Source organism: Carassius auratus, unplaced genomic scaffold (genome assembly GCF_003368295.1).
Source record: "Carassius auratus strain Wakin unplaced genomic scaffold, ASM336829v1 scaf_tig00026259, whole genome shotgun sequence".
NCBI lineage: Eukaryota > Metazoa > Chordata > Actinopteri > Cypriniformes > Cyprinidae > Carassius > Carassius auratus.
This window is the reverse complement of record NW_020525500.1, coordinates 122,015-144,089: the sequence shown is the minus strand read 5'-3', so window position 1 is coordinate 144,089 and position 22,075 is coordinate 122,015. Positions and strand designations below refer to the sequence as shown.

Genomic DNA, 22,075 nt, shown 5'->3' with positions numbered 1-22,075 from the left:
CTGTGTACAAAAAATACTCCGCTACACAATTATTTCGTTATTTCGTTTAAGCTTATTAACGTTAGCGTTACAGAAAGGTCTGATTTACGCACTGTTACAGTCATTGTTTTTTTTTTTTTTAAACAATGACATTTGAGTTCATGATTTTAATGTTGCTGTTTCTTGTGGCAGACTGAATGAAGAGTAATGTTTCTTGTGGCAGACTGAAGAGTAATCCGGCAGAGTTTTATACTGAAACTTTCCGTCTAAAAGTCCTTCCTTGGTCTTATCCATATTTCTTTGCACGTTGAACACACATAGGCCACAACTGGAAATAAAAAAAAACTGCAACCGCGTTAATTGCGTTATTTTTTTTTAACGCGTTAAATATTTCAAATTAATCGAATGCGTTAACGCGCTAATTTTGACAGCACTAATTCTGATATATGAGGTCTTATATCACAGTATTAATTGACTGAGAAGCGTTACTCGTCATTGGGGAATCCTGGAGTGTCACGTGAGGGGATCCCCAGTATTACAGCACAGCGACGCCAAGCCATGACACAAAGTTACGGAAACTAAACAACCGAAAGTAATATATGTCTTCCTTAGATGTAATGTTAGTTCTGTACTTCAGCGTTGGGTAAAACACCATTATAATCTCCTTTGAATGCTGCTTACTTGGTAACAGCAAAGATGTTGAAATAAACATATGCACAATCAGCTTTTCCACAAGCCCTGATAATCAAAACTTCTGTTTAGCGCTTGCTTAATTTCTGCAGATCAGTTTTTGTAACTGTATTACTTAATCCACCTGTTGCTTTGGCCTTATTTAACAGCCGCTTGCACCACCTGCTGGTGAGCGACTGACAGCAGATGGAGATCATGCCTCTGTGCTCTACTGCTATTCCTGCAGCTCCCGGATGTGAAAGGGCGAATTATCTGCCGAATTTTAACCACTAAATTGGTGGAAGCGAATTTGGAAAGTGAAATAAAATGGACCGAAATTTGCCTGTCGAATATTATACATCATATTTTTTAACCGATTTAATATTTTGGAAGTGAATTCTGGAATGTGAATATGAATTATTGATTTTTTTATTATGAAAAGGTGTGTGAAATATTTTGAATTGAAATATTCACAGCTTAAATTAACAACTATGTAAAATATCAGGACCTAACAATGTAAGCCCTGAAATTCAAGGCATTAAAATGCAAGTACTGTTAATGCAATGCATTATTTTTCAGTTAGTGCTATTCATCATGCTTTTTTGTTTCAAAGACACAAGTTATTATTTTACTTCCTTACAGACGCAGTCAACACGGGACAACAACACTGTTGGATTTTGTATCACGGACTCTACCTTACCCATGTTTCACTTCAGTAGCAGTATAAGTGCTTTGCAGTACAATAGTGGAAGACACACCTACACTGACACAGCCTTTGGTTTGATTCTGGTTTGTAGCCAACTGAAAACAAGACTGTTGCTGAGTATCATGGTGAAACATTTCACACAAAACCAGTCTGTGCAGCTAAAATCTAAACCTACCTAAAAGTTTAACATTAAAATTTTGATATTGCAAGCACTTATTCAGTAAATGTATGTTTGCAAAAATTTATATATTAATAAAACAGGGAATGTGTTTGCACTCAACTTTTTGCACTAATAAACTTTCATAGCATTTTCTTTTAATTTTAAGCAACAATAAAAAAAATTTAAAAAATGTAATAGGGCATTAGGAATTTAAGTGGGAAGTTTACAGTGCTGGTGAAAGCCATGGTCACCTCTGGGCCGCCAGGGCCTTGTTCAGATTTGATGGTTGGGTTAAGAACTGCTTTCTTCTCCTTCAGGTTAAGCACAAGTCCCAACTCCGGTAGTGGCAGACAGGAGGGTCGGGTCAGCCCAAACAGAGTGTAATATAGATTCACTGCATCGCATCGCAAACGCCAGTCATGACAGGTACCTAAGGCACATACAAAGAGATACGTAAATGGCAACATAACACATTCCTAAGTGAAAAAAATTAAATCACCAGACTGGTAATTTAGTGAATGTGAAATTTTTAATGTGGAATTTAGTGAAAATGTATGCACATCTAAGGTATGCATGATGCAATTAATGCATGCATACGATTTTAAACAATTAAATGGTTGATAAATTACGGTAAATATTGGGTCCCTAAAATGTGGTCAACAAACCTGGAACTACTACATGCTTTTGAAGCCATAGAAAATTAATAAACATTCAAATTTCTGTCAGCCAATCAAAATCAGCAATGCCATGAAAAAAAAGCATAAGCATATCAACAAATTGTGGGGAGGTTTAGTTAAGTCGATCATCTTAGGAAATCCCTCTCTCAGTGGCAATGCGCTACTCCAGAAACATACTATCAGCCACAAACATTGCAGAGAGAAAATGTTTTTATTTCTGAGATATAAAACACGGTATGAGCTGTTGATTAAAATTTCTTAAACTACATTTCATGCAAATTATGCACAGAATCGAATCCAACTGCACCATTTTCATGGGCCATTTTTTAAACTGAAAAGAAAAAAAAAGAAAAAAAAACACGCAGCCATGCATTTTGGGAAAAAAAACTTTGTTGAAGTGATTTGTGTGTGCGTTAAACAAAATAGCAGACTGTGCAACTTTAAAAAAGCACTGGAAAAAAACAGCGTAAGATTATGTGGTAAAATATTTTTTGACCACCACCTACAATGCCTTAAACCAAATATATATATATATATATATATGAGAAATGACTTTCATCACAGCTGGCAATTGCTCAGCATTTGTACTGCCAAGAGTGGTTGCAAACCCAGAAAGAACAGAAGTGTTTTATCACAATAAATCTTTTCACAGTGGGAGCAGAACAAGACCACCCTGTCAGAAAACAAACCAAGAAAATACTCACTACAACATCTTTAAAAAAAAAAAAAAAAAAAAAAAAAAAACACTGCCAGTGATTGCACAAAGATTTATGAAAGTTCCTTAGAAAAAATGCTGATAATTAAAAACAAGTTATAAAGTAATGTGGGTTCCAAGGTATATTTATTTTTTTATATATAAATTTTTTTGTGTTTCAAGCCAATTGTTTCTTAGCAGTAGACAATCAGAATTTGATTGGATTTTCTGCACATAATAATAATAATAATACATTTTATTTAAAGGCGCCTTTCATGGCACTCAAGGACACCTTACACAATTCATTAAAAAAAAAGACATTATTCAATCAAACCAGTACAACAACAAACATTAAATCACATAAAAGCCTGCCTAAACAGATATGTTTTAAGACGAGATTTAAAAACAGAGACTAGAACTGTTGCGAACTTCTACAGAAAGAGAGTTCCATAAATGGGGAGCAGCAAAGCCAAAAGCTCGTGACCCCAGAGAAGTTGTCCGAGTGCATGGCTGAACAAGTGTAAGTGCAGAAGCAGATCTTAGAGTGCGGGAAGGAGTGTGTATATGAAGAAGATCATGGAGATATGAAGGAGCCAAATTGTTAAGTGCTTTGTAAGTTAAAAGTAAAATTTTAAAATTCACACGGAATTTAACCGGGAGCCAATGCAGCTTCTGTAAAACAGGAGAAATGTGTTCAAAAGTGGAAGTTTTGGTAATAACTCGAGCTGCAGCATTCTGTACTAACTGTAATTTATGAAGAGATTTGGAAGGAAGCCCATAAAACAAAGCATTACAATAGTTGATTCTTGATGTTACAAGAGCATGCACAAGCGTAGCAGTACTCCTGAGTGAAAGGACAGGGCGCAGACGACTTATATTGCGAATATGGAAAAATGCAGAACGGGTAACACTATTTATGTGAGATTCAAAAGACAAAGTTGTGTCAAAAATGACACCTAAACTTTTGACCTGATTCGATAGAGGAACAGAACAGTTATTTATTTCCAGAGAAGAAATATTCGACTTACTTATTGTATTTTTTTGAACCAACAAGAAGAATTTCTGTTTTACGGCTGTTCAATTGTAGAAAATTACTTGAAAACCAATCTTTTAATTCACTTAGGCACTCACCAAGAGCAGAAGAGGGAAACTTAGAAGAAGGTTTAGAAGACAGGTAAAGTTGGGTGTCGTCAGCATAACAATGAAAGTGGATATCATATTTCCTAAAAATGCTGCCAATAGGTAAAAGATAAATAATAAACAGAAGAGGTCCTAAAACAGAGCCCTGGGGAACACCAGTGACAACATAAGTGGGTTTTGATTTAAACTGTTTAAGTTGTACAAATTGAATGCGATCTGTAAGATAAGAACCAAACCAGCTTAAAGCCATACCAGTAATTCCAATAGATTCCAGCCTGCTCAAAAGTATGGGATGTGAAATGGTGTCAAATGCTGCACTAAGGTCAAGAAGTATAAGTATTGATAGAAGACCAGCATCAGCCGCTAGTAATAGATCATTAGAAATCTTTACAAGTGCAGTTTCAACACTGTGAAAAGCACGAAACCCTGATATATATCAGCACGAAAACTGCTCATATAAATTATTGCAAGAGAGATGTTCACGGAGCTGATGAGCAACAATTTTTTCCAGGATTTTTGACAGAAACGGTAGATTTGAAATAGGTCGAAAATTAGCAAAATTCTTTGTGTCTGTCCCAGGTTTCTTTAGAATAGGCGTTATAACAGCAGTTTTAAGTGCAGTAGGGACAGTGCCAGTAAGAAGTGATGCACGCATAATATCAGTGATTAAAGAGGAAAGAAATGATAAACCAGCTTTAACCAAGTGAGTCGGTAATGGATCCAATTGACAGGTGACAGATTTAGATTTTTGTACAATGGAACAAATGTCCTCAACTGTGACATAAAAGGTCTCCAAGTGTTCTGAGGATGAATACATGTACTGAGAATTCTGGGAGACATTTTTAAAACAAATCACCTTGAGAGTTGCATAACATTAGTATTGATATACTGTATATTTACTAAATGTGAGAACATATTTACAAAAGTATGTTTCTATATATGGATATTGTTTGGGTTTTTGGCCTAGTTAACTTTGGTAAATTGATTAAGTCAATATAAGCACCACAAGAACTTACAAGGAGAAAAATTAAATGTGTGCATTCTACCTGAGTTCATCAGCTTCCATAGTTGGTCCACTAAAGCTTCATTACACAGCAAGGAATCCGCTGCCTTGGTGAAAGGTGGATTCTTGGCAAGCATGCTGAGAATCTCATGCCTAAAGAGGGCAGAATTGTAAAAACTAAATTAAATCTAACAAAACATACAGTAGTTAAATAGTAATGGATGTATCTGAAGATGCATCTCAGGATCCTCCAATATAACAGTTTAGTGGAACAATTACATCACAGATCCATTCTTATTCCAGTTAAGCAGACATATACAGTTTGTATCAGCATGTAGCTGAATATAAAAATTGAGGACACAAGTAGTCATTTTGAAAATCATTTCAAAATAAATGTAATGAATATTTTTGAGTTGTGAACAATGTGTTTGGTTTCACCAAAAAATGTCAAGTGGTAAAAACAAATATTTGTAAATATATATTTATATTCCAATTTTTTTTTAAAGTGAAATCTTAAACATCTAGACTCTCTACAGTGAACACATTATTATTTAGCATTATAATGGCTGGATATTTAGTATCTTCATCATTTTATTTTACTTTTAAAGACAGAAGAATAATCAAACAACTACACAAATAAATGCATTAAATGTTCACAAACTAGTTTTAAGCTATTTGTTCAATTTGACCTGTTTTTTGTTTGCTCAAATTAAGAATTTACATGGTTGCACCACCTGACACCAATAACGATGACAGAAAATTAGCTGAATACTGCATTTTTATGTAGGCAGCCATATCACCCAGTAGCCCAAGACTGGTTCTCCACTTAAGCTAAGCAGGGTTGAGTCTGCACAGTACTTGGATGGGAGACACTATATTGTTAAAAGCACCGTCTTTAGGATGAGACATTAAAACAAGGTCCCAGGATGTCTTTCGAAAAGATTAGAGGTGTGACTTTGGCATCCTGACCAAATTCGCCCATTGGTCTCTACCCATCATGGCCTCCTAATCATAATCATATCTATTGATTGGTTTCATCACTTTGTCTCCTCTCCACTAATAAGCTGGTATGTAGTGGGCATTCTGGTGCAATATTGCTGCTGTCACATCATCCAGGTGGATTCTGCACACTGGTGGTAGATGAGTAGATCCCAGTCACAATGTAAAGCTTTGAGTGCTTAGAAAAGCACTATATAAATGTAACAAATTATTATTACTATTATTAAACATGTCAATAACACACACATATACAGCATCCTCCAATAATATTGGCACCCTTGGAAAATATGAGTAAAGGTAGGAGTGAAAATAAAGCTCCATTGTTGATCTTTTTGATCTTTCATTCAAAAAAAAGTCACAAAAATTCTAAACTTTCATTGAATTAAATCGATTAATAGTGGGGAGAAGATCTCATGATGAAATAAATGTTTTCCCTCTAAAATTTCATGAGTTAAATATCTCTGAAGTACGTATATTCCCATTCATATTTTCATTTATTTTTTAACACAGTAGGGTGACTAAGAGCATGAAATTGTCCAGCCATTACTTCCTGTTTCACAGGATTATAATTATGAGGAACACAAATGCCAAATTCCCTTAATAAATCTATAACAAAGAGTAAAACCAGAGAACATTTATAAAAAATAAAAAAAATCCTCTACATCACACGTTGTTTGGGAGGGTTTAAAAAAAATCCTCTCTCATCCAAGAACAAACTCCAGCATATTCAGTTGGGGCAAAGTCATCAAAATATTTCAGCGATTTTTATCATATTTCACTGCTGTACACATGCTGTTGTTATGTCCAGTGAAAGTGCAGTTCTGACTCTCTGTCCATTCATTTAGATAGGAGCCTGGTCTTGTTATTCTGAAATAGCTGCCTGGAGGTGTTGCCAAGATGGCGGCCAATAGGCACGACTTGGCTGAAAGGACTTTGGTGTAGTGTAGACGGAGATTGCTTCTGAAAAGCAGTGAAAACGTTGGTGTAGACGATAGGGCTGCCCACATTTGATGTAAACGTATGTCGCGTTGTACAGTATATTGAGACAGAAGCACCCAATGTGAAACTGATAGAACGTGCATTGTAGCACGACACAATATTTCTTCAAAAGCAGATCTTGGAGATATTATCGACCATGATCAAAAATAGTCATATCACACACCCCTAATGGTGATTTAACAACAATGTAATGGTTGACCTCCTCTGATAACTATAAAACATAAGGATATACTGCCATGTTACTATTTACTGCTGTTAGACCCCTGGCAAAAATACCATCAGAAACATCGCCAATTTGCGGTTCAGGACTAGTGGTCGGCCGATATATCAGCATTGGCCGATGCGTTCGATACAGGACTTTTATTTTGATGCCGCTGAGAACGGCAGCTACTGAGCACAAAGGATGCTCACATTGTCCCTATTGTTTGCTGTTGTCATTAACAGCGTACAGACCTAATACAGATAGAAGTCTGTCTAATAATCAGATAGAACAATTTAACAAAGTATACAAATGTATTCAACATTTGAACAATTCCTTTTATAGTAATAAAAAGGAAAAACATTTTAAGACTTTCTTGTTTGCCATCAGCATTCAGCAAATACATATTTACATAATTCAAACAAATCTTTGAATGTCTAATGAACATTTAATTTCACAACCTAATTAAAATCCAGTTGTAAGTTCTTGTGAAGTTTGCAATTGTATCCTGCATGATCGCGTGTGCAAATGCGAATTGAATGCGGACAAGAGGAGAGTTCAGCTTCAGTGGAGACACGTGATTGAACTTTAAACTCCTATACTTTGTAATCTAAAGTATAAACACTTTACACAATTTGTTTATACATTATGAAATTATTTCAAATGTCTTAAATATTAATTAAAATAAATACAAATATATCGGCTTTATATCAGTCATCGCCGAAAGATATCAGAAGTCAGAAAAAAAACAAAAACAATATCGGTCTACCACTATTCAGGACTTTTCATCCACTGGTCATGTTTCAATTCATGCCGTGTTTGCAGCAGTGTTGAGCAATACAACCAATCACAGAGATATTTGTTGATTTAAGTTTGGACAATGTAAATAAAATAAGCTTCTTTGATTAATTTTAATTGACTTTGTTAGATCACGATGATCTATAGTAAGATAAGTGACAGCTTTACTGTGATAAAGGGGTGCACCCATTGCGCACTAAGCTATAATCAATTCAGAATTTACATACATTCCCTCATGGATTTCCTCTGATAACCATTTATCCAATATTACCATTACTATATCAGTTAAATAAGTAAAGGTGAAGCAGGTGCTTGCGCAGCAAAATTTGCTGCACATGTCGACACACGCCTGTGAGTAAATAAATACCATATGTATACCATAATTTTCTCTTTCATTATGCAGCAAACTTATTAAAAAAATTGTGAGAAAAAAGAAGTACCAAAAAAAAAAAAAAAATGTTTTTAAATTGTTTCAAATTCTACAGTAAGGTGGGCCATCCAAAATGATGGTTCTACCACCACCGCCATGTCTGCAAAGTGCATTTGCAGCTTTTGACCGCTGAGTGGCGCTTTAACCACAAGTTATCAAACAAGCACATCAAAGCACTTTTTCGCAAATAGACGTCAGCTTTGCCTTACTGATGTGTTACATTTGATGGCTGCAGTTGGGGAAAATGAAAGAAAAACACTGTAGGCATTTAAAATATTTACTATTCACAGATGAAAGTTTAGTCCTTAAGAAGATATGTGCGTTTCTTAGAACAAATTCAACCAGGATAAATGTCAAGCCTATGAGCCTGTGCCTATATTTTTTCTACACCATATTTTAGATTTGACATTTAAATAGTGTGAAGTATTATTTATATAATATGAATTATGTGTTATATTATTCAAAAGAAATTGTGTTTTACTTTGCATCGGAATATTAAAAGTGGTAGCCTATAGTTAGCTAGGCTTGCGTGTTTTATAAATTATTTCCTTTATTTTAGTAAAACGTGAGGCACTCCCATTATTTAGGCCTAATTAAAACAAGAAACTAATAAATTAAACCTGCTCGATTTAACTAAATTATTGAAACTGAGCATTCGAATAATGTATCTCTTAAATTGTGAGGGTAGTTGCATCTGAACAAATTCTTATTCATTAGCTTGGTTTAAACTAATTTTACTTTGTTGGATCAGCAGCTATGCTAATGATGTCTCCATTTTGTTTCTATGTTTTGCCACGGGATGTAAGTAGGATTTACACAAGCTCCAGTCTGGATCCAGAACACCTGAGAAGAGATGATGCTGACCATCAGAGGACCTCAGATGATGCGAACCCTGAATCAACAAACAGAACTAACAAATATTGCTACAAGTGTGACTACATCATATAAAAATTATTAATTAATAATATTAATAATGTTCATTGTCTGGCTGACTACGTCTTGTATTAATTTTTGTAAAAATCCTGTCAAACTTGCATAAACTGACAGTCACCACCATAAGCTACTACTAAATATTGTAGAAACATACTTTTCTGTAAAGTTGCTTTGTAACGATTTGTATTGTAAAAAGCGCTATACAAATAAACTTGAATGAATGAATGAAACTCTAAAGAATGGAATGATTAATAAAACGACTTCACATATAAACTCAAGTTATCTCATAATCAACAAAATATAATGAACAACTTCTGTGATTTTAAATTGAGTCTTTTCTTGCTTTCATATAATTTAATTAAAAAAAAAATACATACAAATATATAATAATAAATTGCAGCCACATTTAAATGCAGGTTTGTATAATATTCCTTAAAATATCAGTGCAAGATTTGCTCGGCGTGCATTATGCTGAGTGCTCACGCAGCATTTATTCTTATTTGTCTAAATATTTTATCTTCATTACAAATCTTGTTTGGTTTTATTTTGGATAACTACATGTAAAAAAAAAAAAAAAACAACAACTTTGTAATGCATATGCAAAATGTGAATTATTATTCATATTCAAGTGTTTGTGCAAAAATTATTAATATGCATGCATGACAGGGAGGCGCCCTTTCAATCATGTGATTTTTTTTCCAGATAATGAAATAACTGAAAAATGGGGTGTCCCACATAAATGAGAAATATATCTACAGAAAGCTTGAAATGTTTTTTAAACAAATCAATTCAAAATGAAAGCATTGTGTAATCTGTGAAGGTTGCATTTCTCTCTAAAGGCGCATCCATGTGGAGAGAGCCAGCACTGTGAAATTCATCTTGCAGCTGACAAGAAATCATTTGTTTATTAATAAATAAACAGTCTCCTTTTTCACAATTGTTAGGCTGCTTCTGTCTGTGCTTTGTGGCAAACTTAATGCGTGTGCTTGAGCGCAGAATATATTAAGGCTCATTATGGATTATAAATGTAAATTTAATATAAACCTGCGATAAGTTGAATAATGCAATGAATAATGACAAATGAACGACTAGTAATGAAAAATGTTTGAGGGAGCAGACCTATTAAATATCCTCTAGACATCTCTGTTAAAGTTTTTTAAGCATTTTATACACGTTTGCATAAATCCTTCTGGTCTGTAATGGAGAGATGCCTACCCTTCTTTACAGGTATTGTGCTTCTGGTTTGTCCATTTTAAATCACAAAGTCTACAAAATATAATGTCTCCCAAAACTCTTTTTGTCACGTATGTAACACATGCGTATTCCCAAATCTAAAAAAGCCTATAAAACATAAAGACTGATATTTTACTGATGTCTGGACTCTGTTTGGGATTTAGAAAAACTTAACGAGGTGGTTCAATATATTGCTTATGAATAGCCAACATTCTGTGAGAATTTATATTTCACACTCTAAAAAATATTGTATGGACCCAACAAAATGAAATGATTGCAACAGAAGCGACGAGCACATTTAAAAAAAAAAAGTGGGAGCGTCACGGTTTTCATTCGTTGCAAGAGCGCTCCACCACCTCCCTTAATATGACTGCATATTTAGCAAGAATTCACATGATAAACATTTAGCTACAGCTTGATACACAATCTCTCTGATCAGAAGGTTATAATGACGCCAATAGTGCACTTTATTCAGCAGAGATCATAAACATGAGTAAGTCTCTTTTTATTTATATACTTGTATTAGGTTTCACATAATGTGTAAACATTATACTAGTTAGAATTTTTCCAAACTATAATTCTTGACTAAATTTATAATCAAGTGAAACATTATGAAGTTATAACATTCAAAATAACATTCAATAGCTTGATTTAAATAATATAAATGTAACAAATAAATGTAAGTAACACATGTAAGCAGAGAGGAGATGGAAGCATGATCATTTAAGATCCACTGACAGGGCTCTTTTATGTGTCCCTCGTTCACGTTTGAAAACTAAGGGTGGCAGAGCCTTTTCAGTCACTTTCTCCCAGTCTGTGGAACCAATTGCCTCTAGACTGCCGCCTTGCACCTTCCATTACCATTTTTAAATCAAGGTTGAAAACATATCTTTTCTCCTTAGGATTTTAATTTCAATTCATTGTGGTTTTATTGTATTACATGTCTTGTTTGCTTCTTTTCTGTTTCTCCTTTTCACTTTTAATTTTATTTTACATTGTACAGAACTTTGGATAACTTTGCTATCCATACAGCTTTGCAAACAATGCTGTTCTTTCAATTTATATATAAAGAAAAAAACTGAAAAAAAATATTCTCAGCTCTTTTCCACATTTATAATAATAATAATGATACTAATAACAATAAATGTTTTTTTTTTCTTTGTAAGAAATCAAGTGTGTGACTGAAGCAATGATGCTAAAAATTCAGCTTTGAAAGTAAAGCTTAGATTTTTCCTAATAAACTGTTAAACTACACTCACAAGTGAATATTAAATTATTTTTTAGGATAATTAAATATATTCTAAATAAACTACAAACATAAAAATATATACATTTATTTTGTCCTCACATTCTTTCTTGTAACCCTTCTCTCTCTGTCACACACCTGACTGAAAGGCTCATTATGCAGCTCATCATACACCTTTGTATTCTCAGGTGTAAATCAAAACATAATGCTTAAAGTTCAAACCCTCTCGCATAGACCCTTTCAACAAAAAAAGTGTCTTAGAAAATTTAAATCAATATATTGTTTTCTGTGAGTAAATAATTTGATTTTAATAATTTAGAAAGAAAAATTCTAGGCTACAAGCTCCAGTTCTCAGAAGCCCAGGAAACTAATGTTCTGTATGTGTTTTATGACCTTATTCAAGTGATTTACAATTTTTAGTTTTTCACTAACCACGCATAAACATTTTTTTCTCAAAAACACAATCATGTACATACATGCAGCTCAAATATTATTATTATAGACCAGTTTGTGCTAATTAGAGTGATATTAGACTTTAGCCATTTAAATGTTTATAAGCAACTGAAAAAAAACCCACAAATGTCAGGGCATGACAAAACTTGTCCAAGCCCCAAAAATACCCATAGACCTCAGAGGGTTAAAACATGACGGCACCTTCCTTAAAAAAAAAAAAAAAAAGAAAGAAAGAAAAAGGTTGTAGGAGATATGACAGCGATTAATAGATTTAAAAAAGAAAAAAGTGGGTGCTTCACTTCAGAAAACGAATACTGCTTGTAAGAAATACTATGATGAACCTCATTGCTAGTTTTACTTGATCTTAGTGCTGAGTTCGACACCATAGATCATGAAATACTCATAGATCAATTAGAAACCTGTACAGGTATTCAAGGGCAGGCTCTAAGATGGTTTAGATCCTACCTGTCCGATCGCTACCATTTAGTTTTGTTAGATGGGGAGTCATCTTATTTTTCACCAGTAAAATATGGAGTGCCACAAGGATCCGTCCTAGGTCCCCCTCTATTTTCCATATACATGTTGCCCCTTGGTAATGATACTCAGCTATATATCTCAACTATACCAGATACAATTTCTAAATTATCTAAGCTAACAGAGTGTGTTAAAAATTTAAAAGATTGGATGACCAATAATTTTCTCTTATTAAATCCGGATAAGACAAAGATAATTAGTGGACCAAAAAAAACAGTACACAGAATCTTGTAGATTACAATTTGCAACTAGACGGATGTACTGTTACTTCCTCTACAGTCAAAAATCTGGGTGTTACATTAGACAGCAACTTGTCTTTTGAAAATCATATTTCCCATGTTACAAAAACTGCATTCTTCCATCTAAGAAACATTGCCAAGCTACGGAATATGTTACCTGTTTCTGATACAGAAAAGTTAGTTCATGCATTTATGACCTCTATACTGGACTATTGTAATGCAACTTGAATGTAACTTCTAGGTGGTTGTCCTGCATCTTCAATAAAAGAGTTACAGGTAGTCCAAAATGCAGCAGCTAGAGTCCTTACCAAGTTAAGAAAATATGATCATATTACCCCAATTTTACAGTCTCTGCACTGGCTATTAAGTTCCATATCAGTTACAAATGATCATTACTTACCTATAAGGCCCTTAATGGTTTATCTCCTGTGTACCTTATTCCACGTTACAATCCAACACGCTCCCTAAGGTCACGAAACACTGGACTTTTGGTAGTTCCTAGGATAGCTTAGTCCACTAAAGGAGGTAGAGCGTTTTCATATTTGGCTCCCAAACTCTGGAATAGCCTTCCTGATAATGTTTGGAGTTCAGACACACTCTCTCTGTTTAGATTAAAAACATCTCTTTCCCCAAGCATTCGAATAATGTATCTCTTAAATTGTGACTGCAGTTGTATCTGATCAAATGCACATTTTTATTCTTTAGCTTGGGTTAAACTAATTAATTTTACTTTGTTGGAACAGCAGCTATGCTAATGATGCCTCTATTTGTTTCTAGTTACACAAGATGTAACTAGGATTTACACAAGCTCCAGTCTGGATCCAGAACACCTGAGAAGAGATGATGCTGACCCCTCAGAGGACCTCAGATGATGCTAACCCTGAATCAACAAACAGAACTAACAAATATTGCTACAAGTGTGCATCATATAATAACTGCTGTTAATAATGTTCATTGTCTGGCTGACTAAGTACTGTATTAATTTTTCTGGAAAATCATGTCATATGCACACAAACTGACAGTCACCACTAAGAAGCTACTACTAAATATTGTAGAAACGTAATGATTTGTAATGTAAAGAGTGCTATACAAATAAACTTGAATTGTAACTTATTAATCCATAGAAATAATTTAAGCAATTAAAACCTTTTTTTTTTTTTTTAAATACTAGATTCAACTTGAATTTCAATACTATTAAACTGACTTTAAAATCTTAAGGAGTTTATAAATTGAAATGGTAAAATGTCAAGTGCACATTAAATAATGCTATAGGCTTATGTACAGGATATTTTTTAGTTCACTTCACTTTACAACAAATTCTTTAAATGTAACAAATTTATCAGAACAGAACAAGAATGAAAAAAATAAATAATCCTAATGGATAAATATACTCGCAGTATAAAATAATATAGGCTTATAAACAAAAAAAATTAATGAAAAAAAAAAATCATAATGAGAAAAATATGCCAAAGTGGAGCGATGCTCAATGACTGCTGATTCCAAAGAATATGTGCGCGTGAGACAACAGCGAGATCAAGGTCACAATTCACAATTTTTGGTCACACAGTAAAGGCAAATGTAGAGTGTTAGCAGTTTGAAGAATCAAGAATAATAAGAGAGTTAATAAGAATTACTTGTAAATGCTGGACCGTTCTCATTTCGCTCTGCAAATGGAACCTGAAGATTATTATTTATTTTCTTTTTTTAACCAAGAATGAACTGAAATTAAAACATTTAGCTTATAGTCTCATATATACATATGCCTATATATGTAATGGCTGTTTAATAACGATAGCATGCATAAAATACTTCGTGTAAAGGTCTTTAAATTTATGGTTTTACATGTTCCTTTCATCTCCGTTCACAAACCAACATTTTACAATTACATTCAGTTCGCAATCTGTCCCTTCGCGCCACCTGGCGGTAGTTTTGTGAATGATTTTAACACGCGACTGACTTGCAGTTAACGCCGCGGCCCTGCGGTATTACCCATTCTGGCTGTCTATCTACTATTACTTTAGATAAATGGTTAAATGGTAAATATGAGCAATCCCTAATCTCTGTGCTTTAATACTACTGGTATTTGTGAAATTGTGTTTATAGGAAAGTTTTCAAACTCTTTTTAATAGTTGTCTTAGTTTGTTCATATGTGTGGATGGCTGCAGCACCTGACATTTTGCAGGTTTGATATATCAAAACATTAAATAACAATTTCCATTTACAAAAAACACATTATCAAATAAAGTGATGCAATGTCATGAAAGTATTCAGTAATTTTAAAAATTAGTTTACAGTTATACATACATACATAACACACATCTGAAGACACAATGTTTGATATCATTACTGACCTTATGTAATGGACTGGATCATTCTGTACCAAATCCAAAAGCCACTGCAGTTCACTGGAACTCCTATCAACTGTCAATTAACAGAACATGAAATGCACAATTTACAAGTCAGCAACCTACAAAGCTCTCCTTCACTGACCACCAGATCAGGCCATGAAAGCATGCTGGCAGAGCTCAAATAACAAAACTTATGTTCACTTCATGTTCCACAGACGTTTCAAAGAATATACAAATATATTCAGCACTGCTGAATATTATTTTCTTTTTAACTGTAATGCCCTTCCCTTTATCGGAAAGCCGAATAGACACTTTGAATAGATTTGTCCAGTTCTGTTTAATCCTCAAGCATCCTTTGTATAGGAACCCTTAATTGGTCCTTTGTGGACAAATTTGGAAACAAAAGTCTCAGATGTGATCCCAATATTTTATAAATGTCATATAACTATCTTTGAAAAAATAAAAATAATTGTACGCAAGTGTGTTTTTTTTTTTTTTTTCATTTTATTTACCTTATGGGAGTTCGTGCAATTAAATGAGTGGAGACGACATGTGAGCTGGATGCTGAAGCCGGGAACTGGCTAACTTTTATTTACAAAACCACACACTAGTCAAAACTCTGAACTCTTTAAGGGGAAAATGCACACTGCCGTCAACTAACATTCTCAAAAGGGGAAAACCACCATATGTGAATTCTATCACATCATTAAACATAAGGTGCCACACAAGCCAGGAGAACTGTTGAAAAATAAAACAAAGAAAACGGCGATCGCTATAAGTTGGGCCTCCATCAGCTGACAGGCGCATCAGAGTGAGTTACGAGGGAACGCCAAATTCAAATATACCATCTTTAGCCTATCTTTCTTTCATTATTTTTTCTGGTGGATCGCCTCTCCTGTTTGTGACACTGTACGCTGCAAAATCATGCCGTGTTTTTACTACCAAGATGCAGTTTCTGACCGAGAGTTATTCCATAATGGACACAAACAGTTCTGTTGCTGAAGAACTGAAACGTAAACAAAGGAATTATGATCCATATTACAACCTTATTGCTTCGTTGGACTAAACGTGCTTCATGAGATGTCGTTCAGTGGACCCTTACCTTATTAACTAAACCAGGATTTACAGCTGTGGATGTGTTTATGACTCGTTATTACGACGGATATGGTATGTACAGCGTTTCTAATGTTCATGTTTTGATGTATACTGCTTACACAAATGTAGCAAATACAGTCTTTATAAGCTTTCCATTGAAAAACAGCGATCTGTCGTCGATGCTTGAGGCTTAAATCTTTATAATGATACATAGTTTGTCAAGATTAAATTTGTCCCGTTTCACTTAATCTATTCATAAACACTGACACGTGCAAGTTGAAAGGCGTTCAGGACGAGGGCGTTTTTGTGCTGGCTAACAGGTTAAACAGCCTGAATTTTGAAAGACAATATCCCCATTTGCATTGAACTCTCAGCTTCGTAACTCTGCAGAAATCGTTTGTGCTCAAACAGCACCATTTCACAATAACATAAAAAAAGTGAAAACCGCAATGAACCATCCATTTAAGAAAAAAAAAAAAAGATTTCCCCAAATTTGGCCCAAAGGATGCTTGAGTCTTAAACAATGATTGAGTTGGCTTTTCAACAATATTTTCCATTTATAATCTATCATAAATTCCCTATATTAGCTCCTTATATCTGGATTTAAGGTCTGAGCTCATGCCCTGTCTAGGATATTTACAGCTGCATTGATGAACATGATGGGGGTTTCCCTTACTGACAATGAGACCTTTTGTGTGGGAAGAACAGTTGCCATACAGCCTTTGTAAAAGGCACTCTAGTTGAAAGATAAAAAATATACCAGACCAACTTAATGGGCCAAGTTTTCCTAACATTGGGGAAAAAAAGATACAGAGAAAATTAGTAGCTAAAAGATAAAGTGTGTACCTCTGGTATAGTCTATTACAGCTTCCAGTGCAGCAATCCTCACATCCACAAAGTGTCCATACTGAGCGTAAGACTTGAACAGGCTGGGGTCACTGGGGATGTGGCCGTTCTTCTGTAGCATGCGAATGGCCCGTAAGCAACTACAGCACAGAATTGGAAAAAAAAGACATATTATATAATTATGCTTACATTTTATTTTTTTCAAAAATAAAAAGATGAATTTACTTGTTCATTTAATGGATTTGATAATGCTCAAAAATATTAAAAGTTATAGACAATGAAGTGCCTTGAATTTTTAACACACTTAAATATTTTTTTTACTTGATATAAAAATACATGAAATGAGTCCTGGAGCAATCTAGAAAAGTAATGGGTTGAAAGCCACATGTCTCATGAGTTTCTATTTCAAATCTGAATAAAATCATGAAAAATTAGACTCCTGCAAAGATTTTTCTGAGACTATCTCTACACCCCCCACCCCCCAAATATAAGAAAATATATTTCCCAATAGTCACTGAAGGCTTCTACAAACTATTTAGTCAGTAAACGTACCACTGCATTGTTTTTTTTTCAATTATAAAACACTAGACAGAAACTTAGACATCATAAAAGTGACTTATTTTATCACTAGAAAATACAATAAGAATAATTTGAGTAAGAAAAATAAGAATAAGAAAAAGAAAAAAAAAGATCTAACATTGTCAATTACAGAAAATCCTGAGATTGTTTGAAATGCAGTAATTACAATGAATTACGATGCAAATAAGTGGCTGATAGCCACTTATACAGATGGTAATAACACAAATGTGCCATAAAGTAAATAATCCACTCTCTCTATTCATATAGACGGGTTCACTTTGATAGCCGTGATCATACAGTAATAGCGAGCTGACTTGGGCGGATTTGCACTCAAACAGATGGTAATCACGCAGAAACATTCACATTCAACATAAAACACACTCGCACATATATACAAACTTTCGAAAAATAAAAGAAACAAAGGAAAAGGCGATCGCTGTAAGTTCCGCCTCCATCAGCTGACAGGTGCGTCAGAGTGCATCACGAGGGAGCGCCAAATTCAAATAAACTGTCTTTCGCCTATCTTTCATTCATTCTTTTTTCCGGTGGATCGCCTCGTTCTGTTTGTGACACTGTACGCTGCAAAATCATGCCGTGTTTTTACTACCAAGACACAGTTTCCGGCCGTGAGTTATTCCATAATGGACGCAAACAGTTCTGTTGCTGAATAACTGAAACGTAAACAAAGGAATTATGATCCATATTACAACCTTATTGCTTCGTTGGACTAAACATGCTTCATGAGATGTCGTTCAGTGGACCCTTACCTTTCTAACTAAACCGGGATTTACAGCTGAGGATGTGTTTATGACTCGTTATTACGACGGATCTGGTATGTACAGCATTTCTAATGTTCATGTTTTTTATATTTACTGCTTAAACAAATGTAGCAAATAGTCTTTATAACATTTCTATTGAAAAACAGCGATCTGTCGTCGATGCTTGAGGCTTAGATCATTATGATACATAGTTAGTCAAGATTAAATTTGTCCCGTTTCATTTAATCCATTCATAAACACTGACACATGCAAGTTGAGTGGCTTTGAGGACGAGGCCGTCTGGGTGCAGGCTAAGAGGTTAAATATGAGCAGGCCTACAAGCTGGGATTGGTAATGCTGCACTGTAATCATAGTTATTTATATTTTTCATTATATTGTATTATATGATATTGGTTTGAGATAGTATTTTATTTAGTGGAGAATTTTTTTTATTTTATATAAGTATTTTAAAAAAAAACAAATTGTTAAAAAAAAGTTTATAGTAATAAACAACATGCAGTTAAATGTTTTAACTTCTTTCCCTTACTGTACCGAAAATGAACCGAACCGTGACTTTAAAACCGAGGTACGTACCGAACTGTGAATTTTGCGTACACCTAGTTAGTACATTCAAATATAAAAGACATTTGCGTTGTTTATATTTTCATGTACTTTAAAGGTGTACATTTCTCTTTGGAGTTTTACAAGCTCTTGGTACAAGCTCAAATGTGTTTGCAGTGTATTAGCCATGAACAGTTAAGACCACTAACTCCACTGTGTGACCCTGTCCCACTCTCTCACACACAAAATGCACAAAACTCCACATATGAACATTCAATAGCAAATACTTAAAGGGGGGGTGAAATGCTATTTCATGCATACTGAGTTTTTTACACTGTTAAAGAGTTGGATTCCCATGCTAAACATGGACAAAGTTTCAAAAATTAAGTTGTACGTTTGAAGGAGTATTTCTTTTCCAAAAATACTCCTTCCGGTTTGTCACAAGTTTCGGAAAGTTTTTTTCGAGTATGGCTCTGTGTGACGTTAGATGGAGCGGAATTTCCTTATATGGGTCATGAGGGCACTTCTGCCGGAAGAGCGCGCGCTCCCGTATAGCAGAGCAGAGAGAGGCTGTGCACAGACAATCACTGATCAGAGCGAGAGCGTCGCGAAATGTCACAAAAGGAGGAGTGTTTTTGGTTGCCAGGGCAAGACAACCCTGCACAGATTACCAAAGAAAAAAACAGCATTAAGGGACCAGTGGACGGAGTTTATTTTTACAGAGCATCAACGGAGTTGTGCAAGTGTTTGTGTTTGTTCCCTGCATTTCGAATATGCTTGTTTTACAAACAAGGGCCAGTTTGACGACGGATTTGCGTATCGTTTATTTCTTAAGGATGATGCAATCCCAACGAAAAAGGGTCACGATCGTGTGTTGGAACCGCAGGCGGTGAGTAAAACTACTTCAAATATCTCTGCCTCCTTGTTAGTGCCTCCGCCTCCCATCGGAGACCCGGGTTCGAGCCCCGCTCGGAGCGAGTGGTTGCTGCTGCTGCTCTCGTTCAGTTTCAGCCTCGGGATCTGATTCTGGATCATAAATAAACGGCTGAATCTGACTGTTAGCCATGGTTTATTTTGGATGATGGTTTTTTTCCTAAAGGCAATGTCAGATCCGTTAAATATGTTTTTCAACGGCTCTGGGTAATGTCACAGCTTTCAAACGCTCTCGACGCAAAAGCCTACTGGCGCTCGTGATTCTTTAGCTCCGCCCACACGTCACGCCTCTAGGCGCTCATGTTTTTCCGGGAAAAATCGGTACAGACTATCTTTCTCTTATGAATATAATAAAACTAAAGACTTTTTGGAGTTATGAAGGATGCAGTACTACTCTATAGGTACTCAAGATTAACAGGATATTGAGTGAAAACGAGCATTTCAACCCCCCTTTAAAGGGTTAGTTCGCCCAAAAATGAAAAATATGTCATTAATAACTCACCCTTATGCTGTTCCAAACATGTAAGACCTCCTTTTATCTTCGGAACACAGTTTAAGATATTTTAGATTTAGTCCGAGAGCTCTCAGTCCCTCCATTGAAGCTGTTTGTACGATATACTGTCCATCTCCAGAAAGGTAAGAAAAACATCATCAAAGTAGTCCATGTGACATCAGAGGGTCAGTTGGAATTTTTTGAAAATACATTTTGGTCCAAAAATAGCAAAAACGACGACTTTATTCAGCATTGTCTTCTCTTCCATGTCTGTTGTGAGAGAGAGTTCAAATCAAAGCAGTCTGGATATCCGGTTCGCGAACTAATCATTCAGTTCACCAAATCGAACTGAATCGTTTTAAACGGTTCGCATCTCTAATACGCATTAATCCACAAATGACTTAAGATGTTAACTTTTTTTTGTGTGGCTGACACTCCCTCTGAGTTAAAACAAACCAATATCCCGGAGTAATGCATGCACTCAAACAGTACACTGACTGAACTGCTGTGAAGATGAACACCGAGCCGAGCCAGATAACAAACAATAGACTGACTCGTTCACGAGTGAAGAACCGGTTTCATCGGTGTTCGGATCACCAGTAGTTCTTTCGGACAGTTTGATTCAATAAACCGGTTGAAGAAAATGGTTCACCGGTTCTTTTGCGCTCGACGTAATGGCATCATTTGCGATGATTGCCCTTGATTCAAGCCTTCGGTTTACCCGCGCTCATAACACTAGCACAGAATCAGTTCAGAATCAATCACCAAAAGAATCAATTCGGTTCAGACGCTCTGTGTGTCGGTCTGCTTCACGTTGAATCACACATGTGCAGTATCATCAGCTCCTCGGTTCACGAATCGGATGCGTCTGACAGAAACGGTTCTTGACTCGTGAATGAGTCAGTCTTTTGTTCGTTATCTGGCTCGGCTCGGCGTTCATCTTCAGTTCCCTCTTCACAGCAGTTCAGTCAATGTACTGTTTGAGTACAAGAATTACTCTGGGATATTGATTTGTTTGAACTTAGAGGGAGTGTCAGCCACATTAAAAAAGTTAACAGCTTAAGTCATTTGTGGATTAATGCGTATTAGAGATGCGAACAGTTTAAAACAATTCAGTTCGATTTGGTGAACTGAATGTTTCGTTCGCGAACCGGATTTCCAGACTGCTTTGATTTTTTAACTCTCTCTCACAACAGACACGGAAGGGAAGACAATGCTGAATAAAGTCGTCGTTTTTGCTATGTTTGGACCAAAATGTATTTTCAATGCTTCAAAAAATTCTAACTGACCCTCTGATGTCACATGGACTACTTTGATGATGTTTTTCTTTCCTTTCTGGACATGGACAGTATACCGTACACAGAGCTTCAA

The 22,075-nt window shown here is 35.2% G+C and overlaps 1 protein-coding gene across 3 annotated transcripts in view; it reads right to left on the bottom strand.

Annotated features, from left to right (window-relative positions):
• The window catches only part of taf2 (TAF2 RNA polymerase II, TATA box binding protein (TBP)-associated factor), a 139,461-nt gene that overhangs the window by 28,787 nt on the left and 88,599 nt on the right, over positions 1-22,075 (bottom strand). For 2 of the 3 annotated variants that reach the window (XM_026250973.1, XM_026250975.1), the window contains exons 20-23: positions 17,381-17,520; positions 15,443-15,512; positions 5,072-5,181; positions 1,742-1,944 (exon numbers count right to left, since the gene is read on the bottom strand). In XM_026250973.1, the coding sequence (XP_026106758.1) occupies positions 1,742-1,944; positions 5,072-5,181; positions 15,443-15,512; positions 17,381-17,520 (523 nt within the window). The remainder of the gene's footprint in view (positions 1-1,741; positions 1,945-5,071; positions 5,182-15,442; positions 15,513-17,380; positions 17,521-22,075) is intronic. The other variant, XM_026250974.1, reaches the window with a different exon arrangement.